The 19,668-nt window shown below is 39.1% G+C and overlaps 1 protein-coding gene across 10 annotated transcripts in view; it reads left to right on the forward strand.

The window, feature by feature from the left end:
* The window catches only part of PPP1R12B (protein phosphatase 1 regulatory subunit 12B), a 215,597-nt gene that overhangs the window by 114,066 nt on the left and 81,863 nt on the right, over nucleotides 1-19,668 (forward strand). For all 10 annotated transcript variants that reach the window (XM_040462281.1, XM_040462276.1, XM_040462275.1 and 7 more), the window contains 5 exons: nucleotides 8,424-8,514; nucleotides 12,830-13,033; nucleotides 14,900-15,089; nucleotides 15,177-15,289; nucleotides 17,253-17,294. In XM_040462281.1, coding sequence (XP_040318215.1) covers nucleotides 8,424-8,514; nucleotides 12,830-13,033; nucleotides 14,900-15,089; nucleotides 15,177-15,289; nucleotides 17,253-17,294 — 640 coding nt within the window. The remainder of the gene's footprint in view (nucleotides 1-8,423; nucleotides 8,515-12,829; nucleotides 13,034-14,899; nucleotides 15,090-15,176; nucleotides 15,290-17,252; nucleotides 17,295-19,668) is intronic.

The raw sequence follows: 19,668 nt of genomic DNA on the forward strand, positions 1-19,668 counted from the left end.
TGTTGGTAATTCCAGACAAAAATTTTATTTCATCATTCTAGGGAAACCAGCTTTTCTTGCCTTGGAGATCCTGGCAATTTCTCTTTCATTCTTCTACTTAAAGTAGTTTTATTTTACTTAGATAGCTCTTTGAACCTTCATGGAGAATATTTTCAAGGGAATTAAGACCTCTTCCAAATGAATTATCCATTTCTGGTAAAAATAATTAAGGGGAACTCCTTTATTAGATTAGATGGGATCGATATTACAGTACACCCAGCCTTTCTTTTCCAAAATACCACTGCTGAGCTTTTAATGAAGTATGGAGAATAATGTAATGGGAGGAGTGGTGGTGCTCAGGTAGCAGCAGCGGCTAAGCTGTACTAAGTACCTACTCTGTGCCAGCGAGTGTTCTAAGTACTTCATATGCTTTTTATTTAATCTTCCCAACAACCCTGTCTATACCTGCTAATATCTGTTACAGCTATTAATATCCTTGTTGTATAAGAAACTTGGGTTTAGAGTACTTAAATAGTTTATCCAAGATTATCTAGTAAGCAGTTTGAGTCCCATGTCAGGGTACTTTATCACTACACTGTCCTTGTCAGAAGATATTTTAGGTCTTCTATTTATTGTGACTTTCTTCATGTTCACTGGTGATTTGCTAGGCATCTTGTTTACACAGCTTCTTGGAGCAAAATTAGTCCATCTGTGGTATACAAGGGACCCTATGGATTTTAGATGCAGAGGACAAATTATTTTTGGGTAGTCATGCTAATTTCTGTAATTATTTGAATTCAAATCAAATTTGAATTTGATTATACAACCTCAAAGTCATAGTGAATACAAAGAAAAATGCTTCCTGCCCTCAAGGAAACATAGTAGACAGATATAGTAATCAAAGGATTTTGGCATTGGAATTCCTTTCTATGCCACTGAACTGGGGACATTAGCCTAGTTTTATCTAGATGTAAGAGGGCCAGAGGTATATGTTAAAGCCGTGGATTCTGTTATACTTTCTATTATACTATATTGTGAACACAGACCTATCTTCTTTTCATAGCAATAAGGATTCATAGCAATCGTATAGCACTCAGATTTCATGGATGGCTCAAATGCTTGCTTCTCAGAGAGAGCAAGGTGTGTTGAGTGTGGGTCTGGCCTAGTGTAGGAGTTGCCAAATTTTTTCTGTAAAGGCCAGATAGTGAATATTTTAGGCTTTGCAGGCTATTTTGTGTTCTTTGCAAATATTAAACTCTGTTGCCGCAGTTAGGTAAAACTTTACAAAAATATGGCAGGCCAGATTTGGCTCATGACCAGAGTTTGCTCACCACATGGTCTAGACGTTAGAAAGTACAAGGACTTGGGCTCTACCAAAACCCTAGTGCGTCCTCAAGGCAGCTGTGGTCAGGTGCATCACTTTGTGAACCTTGGAATACACATCTAGGTAAAGAAAAATGAATGAAAATGTTTCTTCCTTCCTCAAGAATATTTATAGATTCAAGTACTGGAGTTTTCTGGGTTTTGTCTTTATATTTTTTTTTCAACTTAAATCATAAACATTTTATATTGACACAGGTAACGAAATAGTATATGTGATACTCACTAACAAAACCTAAATACATAGATATATACATAGATAACAATCTAGACATATATGTTATAGAATGAAAATGGGTTATTTTCATATGGTGGAATTCTCATTTATTTTTGTTTTTACATTTTTGTCTGTTTTCTAATGTTTCCATGAAAAACATATATGACTTCAAATATTCAAGACTTCAACTCAGGTAAAATGTTATTGATCTTACCTACCAGACCTGCTTTTACTAACACTGTTTCTCTCATTCTATTAAACCCTAGAGCAGGCAGTGGGATAAGCCAGTTTGAAGCTTTTTTCTTTCACTGTGGCTCCTATCTACTATGCATAGATAGTAGATAGTGGACTTTAAACTAACTATGGTTAATATCGTTAAGAAAATAGAAGATGGGAAATTTCAACAAAGAACTGTAATCTATTTTAAAAAGAATCAAGTAGAAATTCTAGAACTGAAAATTTAATAATTGGAATTAGAAATTCAACTGGTGAGTTTATAGTAGACCAGCTGAAGATTTTTTAACAGTCAAAAATTAAGTATAATAGTGATGGTCTATATATTTTGCAGGTAGAAATGACATGTGAGTAGGCTGGTTGGTAACTGAGGCAGAATTTCATAGAGAGTTAGTCCTTAGTGTGGTCATCAGTTCCAGGGTCTGGTCCACAGCTTTGTAAATTTGGAGACTTAATTTTTTTCATTTCACCCAGAGGAGAGGAGCATATTAAGGAAGGACTCAAATATACCAAATTTACAGTGGATTGACAAATGTATCAGAATTCCTGTTTACTAATCTATGTTGAGGGAAGCTTGGGGACTCCTGGCTGGCTCAGTCAGTAGAACATGTGACTCTTGATCTCAGAGTGCTGAGTTCAAGCCCCACATTGGGCATGGAGTCTACATGAATGAATGAATAAATGAATGAATGAATGAATGAATGAGTAGCTTGGTTGGGGACTTCTGCTTCAGGCCATGGCCTATCTAGTATACAAACTCCTCTCACTGAGAATAACAAAAAAAACTGGACAAATATTAACAAGTATCTTTGAAGATATTGGATTAAGGAATTGACGACTTGAGGGATCAAGATCCTAGAAAGAAGGAAATCAAAAAGAGGTGAATCCAGCATTTGTCTGTGCTTTTCCCCTTGAGCCATTTGCTGAGTAGTAAAGCCGTAGCAATAAGGCTAAGAAACTGGGCAGGATTTTCAGTAGTCTCATGGAGCTGAGGGAACTAGAGTTCAGGAAGAGGGGCCCCATACCTTCATCTGGGACCACTGATGGGCTACATTCTAGAAGTAAAGGCTTACCAGAAATAGACCAGCCCTTGCAAAGACTGAAGGCTATCTTCCAGTCATCTCAATCTCAAAGTAGATTAAGGTCATTTGTCTTGGCCCTGTAGTTCTCAAAGTGTGATGTCAGAAGCATCACGGAAATCTAACTAGAAATGCAAATTCTCGGCCCCTACTCCAGACCTACTGAAACAGGACTTTTAGGGGTAGAACCTAGCAATTTGTATTTCACAAACCCCCTAAATAATTCTGATGTAGATGAAAGTTTGAGAATCACTTCCTTAACCTAACTGCCAGAGGAAAAGAATATCCTCTCTGGAGGATGACATCTTTCAGAGCTGCAAGTTATCACTACATTTTTCATTAAAGGTGTTTGACTGTTATACTCAACCTTGCTGGACTCTCAGTTTCTGAGGAGTGATGGGTTCAGCGTTAAATGTGATAAATACTGGGTGGCTCAGTCAGTTGAGGGTCTGACTCTTGATTTCTGCTTAGGTCATGATCCCCGGGTTGTGGGATTGAGTCTCCTCCATGCCCAGAGTGGAGCCTGCTTGAGTTTCTCTCTCTCTCCCTCTCTCTCTCTCTCTCTCTCTCTCTCTTTCTCTCTCCCTCTCCCCCCTCTCTCCTCCTCCCTCACCCTCTCCCCCACTCATGTGCTCCTCTTTCTCTGTCTCTCAAATAAAAATAATAAATGTGATAAATACTATATTTTTTATTGTTTAAACTGCATCTCTCAGATAATGTGAAAATGGTCCAGAAGGCAACTTCCCACACTTATAATTTTCCTTATAAAGACATGTATTCAAATATTTTAAAAAAAATATTTGGCATTAATTCAGAAATTAGCAGACATACCAAATTTACCAAAAGACTGATTTACCAAAAGACTAAGAAAAATAAACGAAAACAAAAGATCCAGATATTGATGTTATCAGACATGGACTTTAAACTAACTATGGTTAATATTGTTAAGAAAAAAGATGGGAAATTTCAAGAAAGAACTGTAATCTGTTTTAAAAAGAATCAAGTAGAAATTCTAGAACTGAAAATTTAATAATTGGAATTAGAAACTCAACTGGTAAATTTATAGTAGACCAGCTGAAGAGGTAATTAGTGAACTAGTTAGATAGACAGTAGAAAATATCCAGAATGGGGGCACTTGGCTGGCTCCGTTGAAAGAGTGTGCTACTCTTGTTCTCAGGGTTGTGAGTTCAAGCCCTACATTGTGTCTAGAAACAATTTAAATAAATAAAACTTTAAAAAAGAAATACATATCCAGAATGAAACCCAGAGAGAGAAAAGGATGGGAAATACAGAAAAAGCAAAATAAATGAATAGGTCATGGCCAGTAAGATCTAACGTATTTATAATTGGAGTCCAGAGGAAGAAAAAAGAACTGACTACTTTTATCCTGGAATACCATTTTTACTTGAAAGAATGACTGGGAAGGCTATGGTTTTCCAGACTTGGGTATTCAGCAGACATTTTCTTGAAAATGAACAAAGTGGGGCGCCTGGGTGGTGCAGTCAGTTAAGCGTCCGACTTCAGCCAGGTCACAATCTCGCGGTCCGTGAGTTCGAGCCCCGCTTCAGGCTCTGGGCTGATGGCTCAGAGCCTGGAGCCTGTTTCCGATTCTGTGTCTCCCTCTCTCTCTGCCCCTCCCCCGTTCATGCTCTGTCTCTCTCTGTCCCAAAAATAAATAAACGTTGAAAGAAAAAATTAAAAAAAAAAAAAAAAAAGAAAATGAACAAAGTGAGACTGTCACAAAGTATTTGTTGCCAACTATAAAACTTTAAATTTCAAGCAGAAATTAGAATTTTGGTAACTTGTGTCTGCCCATTATGAGTGGTATTATTGACTGCTGCTTCCCAATATTTAAAGACTGTCTTAAGTTCAAAGGTGGGGGCACCTGGGTGGCTCAGTCGGTTGAGCTTCCAGGTCTTGATTTTGGCTCAGGTCATAATCTCAGGGTCATGGGATCGAGCCCTGTGCTGGGCTCCTCCTGAGCATGGAGCCTGCTTAAGATTTTCTCTCTCTCCCCCTCTACCCTCCCCTCTAAAAAAATAAAATAATTAAAAAAATTTTTTTAATAAAATATTAAAGGTGATATTAAAGAATGATTTTTTATGTTTTATTTTTCCATTATTTTTATTGAGATATAATTGACACATAACATTGTATTCGTTTTAGGTGTAAAACTTACTAATTTAATAAATATAAAATGATTACAACTAAGTGTAGTTAACATCCATCATCACACATAATTACAATTTTTTCCTCATGATAAGAACTTTTAAAATTACTCTCTTAACAATTTTCAAATACATAATATGGCATTGTAAATTATAGTCACCATACTGTATATACCCAGGACTTACTAATCTTATAAACGAAAGTTTGTACCTTTTGAGCATGTTCACCTACTTTGCCCACCTTCTACTCCCTGCCTCTGTTAACTACAAATCAGTTCTCCATATCTATGAGGTTGTTGTTTTTTTTTTTTTAATATTTCACATGTGAGATCAGATTTTTCTCCCCCTCTTGATTTGTATGAGTTCTTTATTTGGGATAGTAATCCCTTTTCAGATATATGATTTGCCAATAGTTTCTTCCATTCTGTAAGTTGCCGTTTCATTTTGTTGATGGTTTGCTTTGCTGTGCAGAAGGTTTTTAGTTTGATATAGTCCTACTTATTTATTTTTGCTTTTGTTGCCTTTGCTTTTGGTATCAAATCCAAAAAAATCATTGCCAAGGCCAACATCAAGGAACTTACCCCCTATGTTACCGAATGTGACTTATAAAATTATTATTCTGTAATGAAATGTGTCACCATTTGGAAGATCTGCACCAATGTTTTCCAAAGGACCAGTGTACAATAACTCGAAGTCATGCATGGGTAAGAAGGTCCATTCAAAGTGCAAGATAGACCAATAGACCAATAAATTAACATGGTTTCAGATTCCACATTGTTGCTAATCTTTAAGAAACTACCACTTCAGTTTTGGTATAGTATCAAGGAAAAATGTCCATAATTACCAGCTATTATAATACTCCTTCCTTTTCCAACTACAAACCTGTGCAAGACTGTATATTCTTTTTTTTTTTTTTTTAATTTTTTTTTCAACGTTTATTTATTTTTGGGACAGAGAGAGACAGAGCATGAACGAGGGAGGGGCAGAGAGAGAGGGAGACACAGAATCAGAAACAGGCTCCAGGCTCTGAGCCATCAGCCCAGAGCCCGACGCGGGGCTCGAACTCACGGACTGTGAGATCGTGACCTGGCTGAAGTCGGACGCTTAACCGACTGCGCCACCCAAGCACCCCAAGACTGTATATTCTTTATATATTTTAACTGAAACACCATATTGCAACATATTGAATGAAGCATGTATGAAAATCCAGCTATCTCCTATTAAGCTAGCACTAAAGAAAATTTATAAAAATGAAATAAAGACTCTTGCTAAATTTTTTTGTTTTAGAAAATACAGTTATTTTTCATAAAAGATAAGTTATTGATGTAACTTTTTGTAATAGGGCTGATTATTTTTAAATACTAAGTGCATATTTTTTAAATTTCTGCTAAGGTAAATATTAAAAGATACACATAAACAAAAGTTCTTCGGGGGTCCTCAGTAATTTTTAAAAATGTAAAAGGGTCCTGAGACCAAAGAATTTGAGAATCATTGCTACAGATACTAAAATGACAATTAAAATATACTATAAGAATTGAGGCACCTGGGTGGCTCAGTTGGTTAAGTGTCCAACTTCAGCTCAGGTCATGATCTCATGGTTCGTGGGTTCGAGCCCCATGTCCAGGCTGACAGCTCAGAGCCTGGAGCCTGCTTCAGTTTCTGTCTCCCTGTCTTATGCTCCTCCCCCACTCACTCTCTGTCTCTCTCTGCTTCAAAAATAAACATTAAAAAAAATGTTTTAAATATACTATAAGAATTTTATGAACAATTTTGTGCCACTAAATGTAAAAATATAAAGTTCTTTGAAAAACAAATACTACCAAAACAGAACATCTGACTAGGCCTAACTAAATCAATCAAAGAAATTGAACCCCTCATTTATTTATTTTATTTTATTTTTTTAAATTTTTTTTTCAACGTTTATTTATTTTTGGGACAGAGAGAGACAGAGCATGAACGGGGGAGGGGCAGAGAGAGAGGGAAACACAGAATCGGAAACAGGCTCCAGGCTCCAAGCCATCAGCCCAGAGCCCGACGCGGGGCTCGAACTCACAGACCGTGAGATCGTGACCTGGCTGAAGTCGGACGCTTAACCGACTGCGCCACCCAGGCGCCCCTGAACCCCTCATTTAAAACCCTCCCATAAGGAACACTTAAGGGGCGCCTGGGTGGCTCAGTCGGTTGAGCATCTGACTTCAGCTAGGGTCATGATCTCATGGTTGGTGAGTGCGAGCCCCACATCAGGCTCTGCTGACAGCTTGGAGCCTGGAGCCTGCTTGGGATTTTGTCTCCCTCTCTGTCTTCCCCTCCCCCGCTCATGCTCTGTCTCTCAAAAATAAATAAATGTTAAAAAAAAATTTTTAAAAGAACACTTAAAATCCAGATGTCTTCATTGTGCACTTTACTAATTATTCCAGGAGGAAACAACCCTAATCTTACATAAATTCTTATAGAAAATCGACAAGGAGAAAACACTTCTTAACTTTTATAACCTTAATTTCCAGACTTGCCCAGTTGTTATAAGAAGGGAAAATTATAGACCAATTTCTCTAATAAACAGGGATGGAGAAATCCTAAATTAAATAATACTGACTTTATATAAAAGTCAATCTATATAGGGGTACCTGGGTACCTGGCTGACTCATTCGATAGAACATGTGATTCTTGATCTCAAGGCTGTGAGTTCAAGTCCCAAATTGGACATAGAGCTTACTTTAAAAAAATAATAAAATAAATTAAATATTTCTTAAAAAAAATATGATGCATCATGGCCAAGTTGAGCTTATCCTAAGAATTCAAGGTTATTTTATCATTCAAAAATTATTCAATGTGATTCACCTTAGTAACAAAAAAAGAAGGAAAATGATAGTAATCTCAATATATGGGGGAGAAACACATGTGATAAGTTTGACACACACTAATGATTAAAAAATAATTAACTTCTCAATTAATTGAGAAGCAGTGTCTACAGAAATCTTAGACATCACAGTAATAAAATGCTGAATGCTTTTTCTCTCTGAAGGCAGGAACAAAGCATGGAAACTTACTATCATTACTCCTTTTCAACATGTCCTGGAGGTTCTGGCCAGAGCATTAAATCAAGAAAAGAAATAAAAATTGTAAGGGTAGGGAAAGAAGAAATGAAATTCTCATTTCACAGATGACATGATTCTGCATGAAAAGTAATACATTTAAAAGTAATGTGTTGGATTATGCCATTTTCACTGATAGCGTTTCTATCATTTTGATTCTGCCCAAATTCATTCCTAGAGTGTAGAAATCACTTCAGTATGTGGAAGTCCCTTGTCATTCCTCAAGTACAGGTAGCAAAGATCTTACTTCTGGTATTACTTTTTTTCTTTGCAGGTCATATCTGACTCCTGTACGGGATGAGGAAGCAGAATCTTTACGGAAAGCACGCTCCAGACAAGCTCGGCAGACTCGAAGGTCTACTCAAGTGAGTGTGACCTTCTTTTTTATGTCATTTTGTCTATCTTCCTTTCTGTTGGAGCTATGATGAAAAAACAGTAAGATGAGAGCCTTATTCCAGCCACTGTAGTAAAAGTTTTCACCTGTCTTAAATCTTACACTACGTGGCATCAGATGAAGTTATAGCTACACCTACCCACTCTCACTTTTATATCTCCAGGTTCAGAGCAGGTTTATCTCCTTTCCTTCACAAGACTCATCATTCCATTTGTGCTTAAGGGGCCACCCACATCTTAAGATCCCTAAAGGAGAACAGTTTGGCACTTCCTCAAAATGTTATATATACAGATACCATACGATGTAGCAATTCTACTCTTAGGTATCTACTCAAGGAAAATGAAAACATATGTCCACACAAAAACTTGTACATAGATGTTTATAACAGCATTATTCACAGTAGCCCAAATCCCAAATTTAGGGTCATCTCTGAACTCTGGGTAGAGTTAACTTGCTACGCATACCAAACTCCATGTGTGGAGCTTGCAGGCTTGCTGTAGAGTTGAGTCCTGGGCTCCCAGCTGCAGCAAGGTTTAGCATTGTGTGGCTGGTTGTGCCTCAGCTCTCCTTAGCAGGCATAGTGGTAGTGGGCACAAGCTGAACCTTTGAGCAGACCAGATAAATTAAGCAGTTAACATAACTGGAGAAAAAAAGAATACAAATTTCCCTTAACAGAGAAACAGGTAAACGAAATGTTATATATTCATACAGTAGAATATTATTTGGCAATAGAAAGAAATGAAGTACTCATACATGTTAATGCTACAATGTGCGTGAATCTTAAGAAAACCTTATGTTAGGTGAAAGAAACCAGACATGATTCCATTTATATGAAAATACCCAGAATAGGCAAAGCCAGAGAAAGAGAAAATAGATTAGTGGTTGCCAGGGGTGAGAGAGAAGGAGGGATGGGGAGGGGCTGCTGATGAACGTGGAGTTTCTTTCTGGGGTGGTAAAATGTTCCGAAATGAGATGGTGATGATGGTTGTACAAGTCTGTGAATATGCTAAAAATCACTGCCTTGTATACAGGCAGACCTCATTTTATTGCACTTTGCAGGTACTGTCTATATATATATGTGTGTGTGTGTGTGTGTGTGTGTGTGTGTGTATACATATATACATATATATACATATACACACACACACAAATTGAAAGTTCAGAGTTCAGTGGGATGCATAACTGCAGATGTGGAAATAGCAAGAGAACTAGAGTTAGCTGTGCAGCCTGAAGACAGGATGAATGGCTGTGATCTCATGATAAAACTTGAACAGATGAGGAGTTGCTTCTTATGGGTGAGTGAAAAAAGTTGTTTCTTGAGATGGAATCTACTCCTGGTGAAGATGCCGTGAAGATTATTGAAATGACAACAAAGGATTTAGGATACTATCTAAGCTTAGTTGATAAAGCAGTGGCAGGGTTTGAGAGGATTGAGTCCAATTTTGAAAGCAGTTCTACTGTGAGTAAGATGCTATCAAACAGTATCGCATGCTACAGAAAAATTGTTCATGAAAGCAAGAGTCAACCCATGCAGCACATTTCCTTCATTGTTGTCGTATTGTAAGAAATTGCCACAGCCACCCTGATCAGTCAGCAGCCGTTAACATAAAGGCATGACCCTCCACCAGCAAAAAGATTATGACTCACTGAAAAGCTCAGATGATTGTTAGCATTTTTTTAGCAGTAAAGTATTTTTTAATTAAGGTATATACATCGTTTTTTGAACATAATGCTGTTGCACAATTAATAGACCACAACATAGTGTAAACATAACTTTTATATGCACCGAGAAACCAGAAAATTTGTTTGACTGGCTGCATTGTGATACTCCCTTTACCACAGTGGTCTGGAATCAAACCCTCAATATCTCTGAGGTATGCCTGTACTTTTAAACTGTGGGTTTTATGATATGTGAGTTTGTTTCAATAAAGATGTTTTTAAAAGAAAAAAAATTCCTAAGGGAGCCATTGTAGTAGGGAAGAGTCCGATATAATCTGTGTTATATTTTGTGGAAGTCCACCATGCAGAGAACTGATGGGAGTGGTAGGCAAAAGTATGTTTGTGAAGCCAGGAAACTAGAAGACCGGTTAGGAAACTATTACAGTAGTCCAAGCTGGGAGTACCAAGACCTTGAACGCAGTATGCAGTGGTGAGGAGAAGGGAGAGAAAGCTGTGAATTGGCATTAAGGAGGCAGAGGACGATGAGCTGATGAAGCACAATTAAAAGGAGCAGCCACCAGAGAGATGAAAGTAAACCAGGAAGTAGTAACGGTATAGAAGTAAAAATGAAAAGTCAGTTTCCAGGGGCCCCTGGGTGGCTCAGTCGGTTGAGCATCCGACTTCAGCTCAGGTCATGATCTTGCCATTGGTGGCTTCGAGCCCATGTGGGGCTTTGTGCTGACAGCGCGGAACTTGTTTTGGATTCTTTGTCTCCCTTTCTCTCTGCCCATCCCCTGCTAGCACTCTCTCAAAAAAAAAAAAAAAACAAAAACAAAAACAAAGAAAGAGAGAGAGAGAGAGAAAGTCAGTTTCCAGGTAAAAGGTGAAGGTAACAGTTTTAAATACTACAGAGGTCAAGTAAGAAAGCTGAGGACTGAGAAGGGTTCTTTATAAATAGCCACAAAGGTACCCTTGTCTTCCCTGACCTTCCCCAAATAGGCTAAGTATCCTTCCTTTATAGTAATTATGACAGCTGTTGTTTTATTTTTGCTTGATTATTATTTCTCTGTTTTCCCCTCTTGGAATATAACCTCCATGAGGACCAAGACTGACTATAATTTTTTTGTTTCGGTTTAGTTTCTTGTGGTAAAATATACATAACATACAATTTACCACTTTAACCATTTTTCAAGTGTGTGGTTCAGTGGCATTAAGTAATTCACATTATTTTGCAACTGTTACCACCGTCTGTCTCCAGTACATTTCTTATCTTCCCAAACTGAAACTCCATACCCATTCAACAATAATTCCATCTCTCCCCCCAGCATCTGGCAGCCACCATCCTACTTCTTATGTCTATGAATTTACTAATCTAAGTACTTCATACAAGTGGCATCATCCAGTGTTTGTCCTTTGGTGGCTGGCTTATTTCACTTAGCATAATGTCTTCTAGGTTCATTCAAGTTGTGGCATATGTATCAGTATTCCATTCTTTTTTAAGGATGAATGATATTCCTCTGTATATACTGCATTTTGTTTATTCACTCATCTGCCGGTGGACACTTCAGTTGCTTCCACCGTTTGTATGTTGTGAATAATACCGCTATGAACGTGGGCAAACAAATGATCTCTCTGAGACCCTGCTTTCAGTTCTTTTGAGTAAATTCTCAGAAACGGAATTTGGTGGATCATATATTCTGTCTTAAACCTTACATTCCATTATACCCAACTGCTTTCTTATGTCTTTTCCACTAGATTAAAAGGTTCTTGCGTACAGGAATCATTTTGTCTTTATAGTTCCAGTGCTTAAAGACACTTAGTAATTTATTAAGAGAGTGAGTGACTAAATTCATGATTAGTTTAAAAACAAACAAGTTGTGGATATAGTACCTGCTCAACTACCTTCCAGCTTTAGAACTCCCATCTCCTGAGGACTTGAGCATATAACTGCTTGAGTTAGAATCCGTTCACTCTGGTCCTTACTCTCTTTCTCCCTTTTTCTACAGATGCCTCCTAATTGCTTTTCTTCCGTACGGCTGCTCCTGAGAGCCTGAGGGAAATGTCAGTTATTGGAAAGTTTCTGTGTGACGTTCCTAGAGTTACTTAGAAAATCATCTTAGAGTAAAGCTAGTTTAGGTCGTGTCATGTTTTTGGTTGGCTGGCTTTTGTTGTTGTTCTAGCCTGGCTCTGAGCTTTCACCTTTTTGGAGCTGATTTTTCTTCCCATAAGTAAAATTAAGTTTTTCTAGTATCTGCTCTTCAGAGAATCTCTCTTGATAACTATTTTCTCTTGGGAGGGTATGGAGCTTTCAAACAAAGATGTTGCAAACTAGGGGTATGAGAGAAGTACATCTACAACAGATGGGCATCAGTGTTGCCCTGTTTCCTGGAACTCAAAGTGGAAAGCTAAGTATTGCGTTTGAAAGGTACCTAGACTCAGGCTGGGCTCTTTGCACACTGAGGTGTTCATTTTTAAGCATATCTTGCTTGAAATGGCCTCATGCATTTGGGGAGCTTTGATACTGGACTTTGGTACTACCAGATCTCTAAGGCGGTTTCCCTGCTCATTTATTAAGAGTTATTCCTTGGTTAGAGTGAAACTTCCCCGACCTTGTGCTGTTTTCCCAGGGCGTGACACTAACGGACCTTCAAGAAGCAGAAAGGACATTCAGCCGGTCGAGGGCAGAAAGGCAAGCTCAGGAGCAGCGTAGCCAGAAGCCTGCGGGCACTGAAGGGCTTGAGGGAAGCACAGAGAAGCAGGAGCCCTCAGCAGTCCCGGCAAAGGAAGCTGGCGAGAGCCGTCAACCCTGGGGCGGGAGTCTGGATGAGGAGGTAAGTCACTTTTGCGGGCATGTACTGTGCTAAAAGCAGGGACATTAACGTGGGGAATCCCTTCCTCACTGATCAGTCAAGCGCTGTGCTGCTTTCTCGTGAACAACTCCTAGAAAACACTGATAATGTCCGTCTCTAGTTGGCAAACCCGTGTGACTAAAAGAACTCAAGCTGTCAGTCCTTAAGTGATCACTTGTTTCCTCTTGGAGTTAACTAATGCTTATTTTTTATCCGGTTTCATTGAAACGCTGACACATAACATTTTATTAGTTTTAGGTGCACAACATGATGGTTTGATATTTATAGTGAAATGATTACCTCAGTAAGTTTAGCTAACTGATTCTTAAACTAATGATGTCTTTCTATCCTAAAAAGAGAGGTTACAGTATAATAAAAATACAAATAGAAATGTGAGGATTTATTGAGTGTTTACTGTATCCTGGGCATTATTTCAGCTCCTTCATATGTATTAATTCATCTAATCCTCAAACAGCCCTCTGAGCCCTCACTTTAAATAGGAGGAAATTGAGTCACAAAGAGGTTAACTAACTTGCCCAGTGTTTCACACAGATGAGAAGCGGTTAAACAAGAACTTGAACATAGCCAGTCAGGCTCCAGAGTGCTCTCTCAGCCATGATTATATTGTTCTCTAGACTCCTACAAACCTGATTTTACAAAGCACCACTCAGTCCCATGCCACAAGATGTCACTATTGAGGTAGACATGTTAACTTCTGTTCCCTTTCTCAAATAGGGTTATGTTTAGGGTGACCGTAACTCCTCCCGGTTTACCTCGGATGGTTCATATTACACCTGTTATCTCTGTAATTAGCGATACCATTCATCTTCACTCTGAGAAGTGTCTCAATTGGGATGTCAAATTTTACCATTATCATAGGTAGAGGAGAAAGGAATCCCCTTGGTCCATTGCTGAATGGCTAAGCTATATCAACTAACTAAGGTTATTTTGTTTTTTTTCTGTTTTTTTTTTTATCTGCTACTGTTTATTTGTTTATTGAGTACTTATTACCAGCTACTGTTCTAAGCACCTAACGTACATGATCTCATATAATCCTCACAGACCTCTCTAAGGAAGATATTGTCCCTCTTTTACATATGAGGAACCTGAGGCTCAGAGAAGTTAAGTAACTTATTCAAGGCCACACAGCTAGTAAGTGCTGAAGCTAGAATTTGAACCAAGTTCTGTCGGATTCCAAAGCTTACTATATTTTATTGCTTCTGTCTTTGTAAACAAAAAAGTATACAATCTCTGCATGTAGCAATAATTATCTGTGCATCTGTAATAAACCAAGTTAAGGCTTATTATCAGACCCTGTCTTTTTCGTTGGGAAAAAAGTTCAAAGGGGAAAATGGGAATTTTTTTAAGTTTCAGTAAGCCTGTTATGGCAGTTTGGTAGAATATTCAAAAATTTGTAGAATGCTTAGATTTGGTCTCTGTTCTCAGGTAACTGTATTGTTTCTTCATATTCCTGAACTTCTAATTTTTCTACTAAAACCTTGCCTTTCAGTGCTCCATCTTGAAAAGGCCACCATTCTTCTTATTTTCATTCCAAAATCAAAGGAATTTTTATTAACAAGATTAGTGTTACCTCGTGCCCTTTGGTCGATTTAGGAAAAATTTTCCTGGCTGGGCTGCTATCAACATGATAGCATTATCAGAATAAGAATCCAGAAGCTGTTTCCTTTCTGGCTAACTAACTGTAGTTCAGCTCAGTGGCTATTTATTGAGCATCTACTATTAGTAAGCGTCTTGGTATAGAAAACAAGCCCTTCTTTAAGAAGCCTGCTCTCCTTATCATTTGGTTGGACTTGACCTCTAACATCTCACCCTGTGGATTATTTCCAGCCTGTCTATCGTCGCCTGAGGTATTCAGCTCAGCCAGACAAACCCACAACACCAGTGTCTCCTTCTGCATCAAGACCCACTCTCTACACCAGTTCCCATCTGCTACGGACAAGCAGATCTTCAGTCCCTGACTCTGAGAGTTCAGAGACCACCACAAACACTGCAGTTGCAAAAGAAATGGACAAAAATGGTATGTGGAGCTTCAGAATATGCAGGCTCCTTGCTAGTGTGCCTGCCCCAGATTCCTAAGATCACACTTTGTTTTATCTCTGGCCAGAGAGTGAAGATGCAGATGTGGATGATCAGTCCTCTAATAGACTGTCCATCCGTGAGAGGAGGAGGCCCAAGGAACGACGAAGAGGCACAGGCATCAATTTCTGGACAAAGGATGTGAGTGGATTGGTCCATGCTGCGACATATCACATCACCCGTGGCTGTTGTCCTTTATGTTGACTTTAAAAAAGAGAGAACCTCATGTGGTCCCATAAATCTTGCAGATTATCAAGACACATTACTGAGGAAAGAGAAGACTCACCTAGTGTGGGACTCGTTTGGTGTATTCTTGGCTGCATGCCCACTGCCTAGAACAGTAGTACCAGGCACATAGTAGGCACCCAGTAAATAATTGGTGAAGAATGAAAAAAACTGAAAATCAACAACAACCATGTAAGCAAATATAACAAGGGAATAAGCTTGTCAAATATCAGCCGTTCTCCCTAATATTGCCCAAAAGTCATGCAGGTAGACAACAATATCTTAATATCACATATGAGCAGAGACTCTAACAAAATACTTTAGGAGCATTACAAGAATTTCAGGGAGCTTAAAATCTGTTTGTAACACAAGTTCATCTGACTCAATTTTACTCTTTTGGAGGAGAAAAGAAACAATATGAACTAGATTAACTTTGGCTTTAAAATAAAGACAAATGTACCAGTGCTTACTAACTGCAAACACACATTCAGTACTTTAATTCGCCCTCTTGTTCTATACCCTTCTCTCTTTTTTTAAGTTTATTTATTTAAGAGAAGTTATTAAAAAAATTTTGAGGAGCACCTGGGTGGCTCAGGCAGTTAAGCATCTGACTCTTGCTGTCGGCTCAGGTCATCATCTCATGGTTCATGAGCTTGAGCCCCATGTTGGGCTCTGTGCTGACAGTGTGGAGCCTGCTTGGGATGCTCTCTCTCTCTCTCTCTCTCTCTGCCCCTCTCCTGCTCGCTCTCTGTCTCTCAAAGTAAATAAATAAACAAAATTTATTTTGAGAGCAAGAGAGAGAGTGAGTGAACAAGGGGGGACAGAGAGAGAGAGGGAGAAAGAATCCCAAGCAGGCCTCATGCTGTCAGCATGGAGCCTGAGGTGGGGCTCGAACCCAGGAACCGTGAGATATGACCTGAGCCGAAACCAAGAGTTGGATGTTTAACCAACTGAGCCACCCAGGAGCCCCTCTTCTATACCCTTCTCACTCAGCTTTGTTATTGGCATTTTAAAAAATGTTTGTTTATTTGTTTTGGGGGAGAGAGAGAGAGATCACGCGTGTGCAAGCAGGGTGGTAGTGGGGAGGGCAGAAAGAGAGAGAGAGAATTCCAAGCAGGCTCCATGCTGTCAGTGCAGAGCCTGTCTCAAGGCTCAATCTCATGAAGTGTGAGATCATGACCTGAGCGCAAATCAACCAGGTGAGCCACCCAGGCACCCCTGTTATTGGCATTTTAAAAATTCAAGTGACCAATAATCAGGAGGTCCCTGAATACCAATGATCATTTGAAAGTTAGATGAACCATTCAGTGAGACAAGAAATGAGACGGTATATAGTCATCTGTTAGAAACTATTTTTTAGGTAAAAGTATCTCTTTTTTTTTTAAGAAAAAAAAAAGCTTTTCAAATTTATTTTTTATTTATTTTGAGAGAGAGAAGGCGAAAGAGAATCAAACAGGCTGTGTGCTGTCAGCGCAGAGCCCGACACAAGGCTCGATCTCATGACCATGAGATCAAGACCTGAGCTGAAATCAAGAGTCGCACACTTAACCAACTGAGCCACCGAGGCACCCCGAAAAGTATCTCATTTTTATAGGGACCAAACATAACTATTGACAGAGATGAAATAAAGTCTGTCTTTCTTAATGACCCCCCTTTTCCAGCTATGGCTTATTTGATGTTTTTAATGACAGGCAATGTTCCTAAGCTGTCTGCCTTTGGCGGCTGTTAAAAGCAGCAGTAACAGAGCGTTACTTGGCAGTCAGTTCTCATTGCCTAAGTTTGAAATGCCAAGATGCATAATTGATGGGAGCTGACCTTGTTGCTTTCAAGGATGTCTGTGACCATGGTCGTCTTGTTTTTCTCCCTCCTTCCTTTTTAGGAAGATGAAACTGACGTCTCTGAAGAGGTAAAAGCAGCACTGGTAAGTGGCAAGTCAGTGAGGCCTGTCCCTTTTGGTTCAGCCTTTCTCATGTGCATACACTTTTAATAGAAAAGAGCAGGCCCTGTGCAGATTTGCATTGAGGGAGAGTTTGGAGGTAGACATCGCTCTGAGAGATGTGGCCGGTGTTGGTTGGTGGTATTGTCTCAGTTGCTGTAACAATGCCCATGCTCTTGAGCAAGTTTCCTGCATTTCTCTATGCCTTCTGCTGATATCTCACACAGTTGTAGGATCTGTCTGTTTTTTCTCTCCTGTGAATATGTTATTGGATTATAGAAAGTACTTGGAAATCTTTGGAAGAAAATTGAAGAGTGATACTATTTCTCTTATGGATCTACACTTATATATAGAAAGGAACATAAATGTGAAGAATGCAAACATTACACAATCCAAAAGCTACTTATATTTGACTTTGAAATAAGATTAAACCCTTGACTCTTCTACAACTCCAGCCTAGCATCCAACTTTTCTCTGTGGTGCGTAGCCCGGGCCCAGCTTTCTTGAAACTCCAGGTTCCTGAAAGCCACTCAAACATGACAGAAAGTTAGTGGTTCCCTTATTAGTACTGTTGTTCAGGAAGGAATGTGGTTTTGACTAAATGAATTGAGACTATATGTACATTTTTATTGGAAATTATGTAAAAAGATGGCCTTCTTGTACCCTACAGTTAGTTGAAAGTATGTTCTCAGAATATATTTGATAACCCATCCTGAAAATTGACAACTAACTCATTCTTAGCAGAAGAGATAAAAATACTATATTATGCCATTGACCTGCCTATATCTTAGTCAAGATCCAAAACAGTCAGTAGTGGCCTTCCAAAAAGCAATGCCCAGGTGACTAATGGTGACACAGGTGGGAATTGCCTACTCTTGGTTGAAGCTAGATGACTTCACAAAGATGAGCTGTGTCAGGTGGAAATAGCACAAAAGAGGTTCTGTTGGAGCAGGATGTGTGAGTGTGTGTGTGTGTGTGTGTGTGTTATTTGCATGCACAAATAACAGTAATTCTTCAGTTCTTCAAGGGGGGCTGGGAAAGGCTTTTGGAGACACAGAGTGGATGTAGGAAAGTTGCTTTGGGGAATTATAAGATACCTAAAGAGAATATCTGCATAATAGATTATAGAGCACTGCAATGGACTGTAATCCCTTGAGAGTTACAGAGGCCATTTAAATCCATAAAGGGAATAACAACAAGGACGGCTTTTGTTGTGATACAATGTCTTTTGTCAGTGAAAATCTGTGTCTCCACCTTTCCAAAGCACTTGGCATGGGAAAATCATAACATAGGGCACCAGGTAAGGAAAGCTAAGATGTTCTTGATGCAGTGCTTCCCAGAGGATTTCATTTTAGGACAGTTGACTGAAAATTCTAGAAAGGATTTTCTGATTGGTGAGGAATCGCAGAGACTACTGAGGTTTGACGTGAAAGTCATTTGTCAGACTGAGAAACATTTCACTCATCCAGTTGCTTGAGGCATCTACTAGTGTCTACCATGTGTCAAGCCGACTCCAATGTGAATCCTTAGAGAAGAATAAATAGTCTGTTATCTCTAGAATGGTCACTTTGAATGTATGCCGGCAAGCCAGAGTTGGTACAGGCCCATCTGCATCCCCACCAGCCACGTAGAAGGAAAGACTGGTGACAAGTCAGCGCAGGGTGAGGAATCCTTTAAAAGGCATACATTTGCTTGATTGATGACTCAAGTTTATTTCAATGAAACACCCATCTGGGCCCCACCATCTCCTCGGGCTGCAGACTGTGTGAGGGGAGGTAGGCCAGCCCAGGTGAGCACAACCAGCCCAGCCCTAGTCTTGTCTGGCTTCTATTAGATTGGGTTACAACTTTAACATTACTTAACTGAAGAAGAAAAAAGAAAAAGAAAAAAAACACACTTAACTGTTTTTCTCCCAAGTACTCTCTTCTAACACTAGCAGGCATGATGCCATTATCATCATATGGATCCACAGAGCAATAGGCCTGGCCATGGCCCAGTGTAAATTGCTGCAATTCTACTTCAAGGCGATCAGTAATATCTTAGGACCATTCTTTCTCCCCAACTTCCGTGTCTTTCCATCAGGCAGTGGAATTGAGCCAGCCAAAGGAGGGGGCATTCTGTTGAAATGGCACTGTTAGCTAATCAGCATGGATACTGCTGAGAAGGCAGGGTGGTTCCTTCTTTTCTTGGTTTCTGGTTCAGTGAAACTATATATGCTATTGAGGTCATGACAGCACCCTTCTCTTTCTTAGCCTATTCCTGAAGTATGGCAGAATCTATTATTTTTAAAGGTTTTTCTTTAAAGGTAATTCTTCCCAAGACTATGGCGTGTGTGTATATATATATATATATATATATA

This window comes from Herpailurus yagouaroundi, unplaced genomic scaffold, assembly GCF_014898765.1.
Source record: "Herpailurus yagouaroundi ecotype Mexico unplaced genomic scaffold, PumYag 308, whole genome shotgun sequence".
Lineage (NCBI taxonomy): Eukaryota > Metazoa > Chordata > Mammalia > Carnivora > Felidae > Herpailurus > Herpailurus yagouaroundi.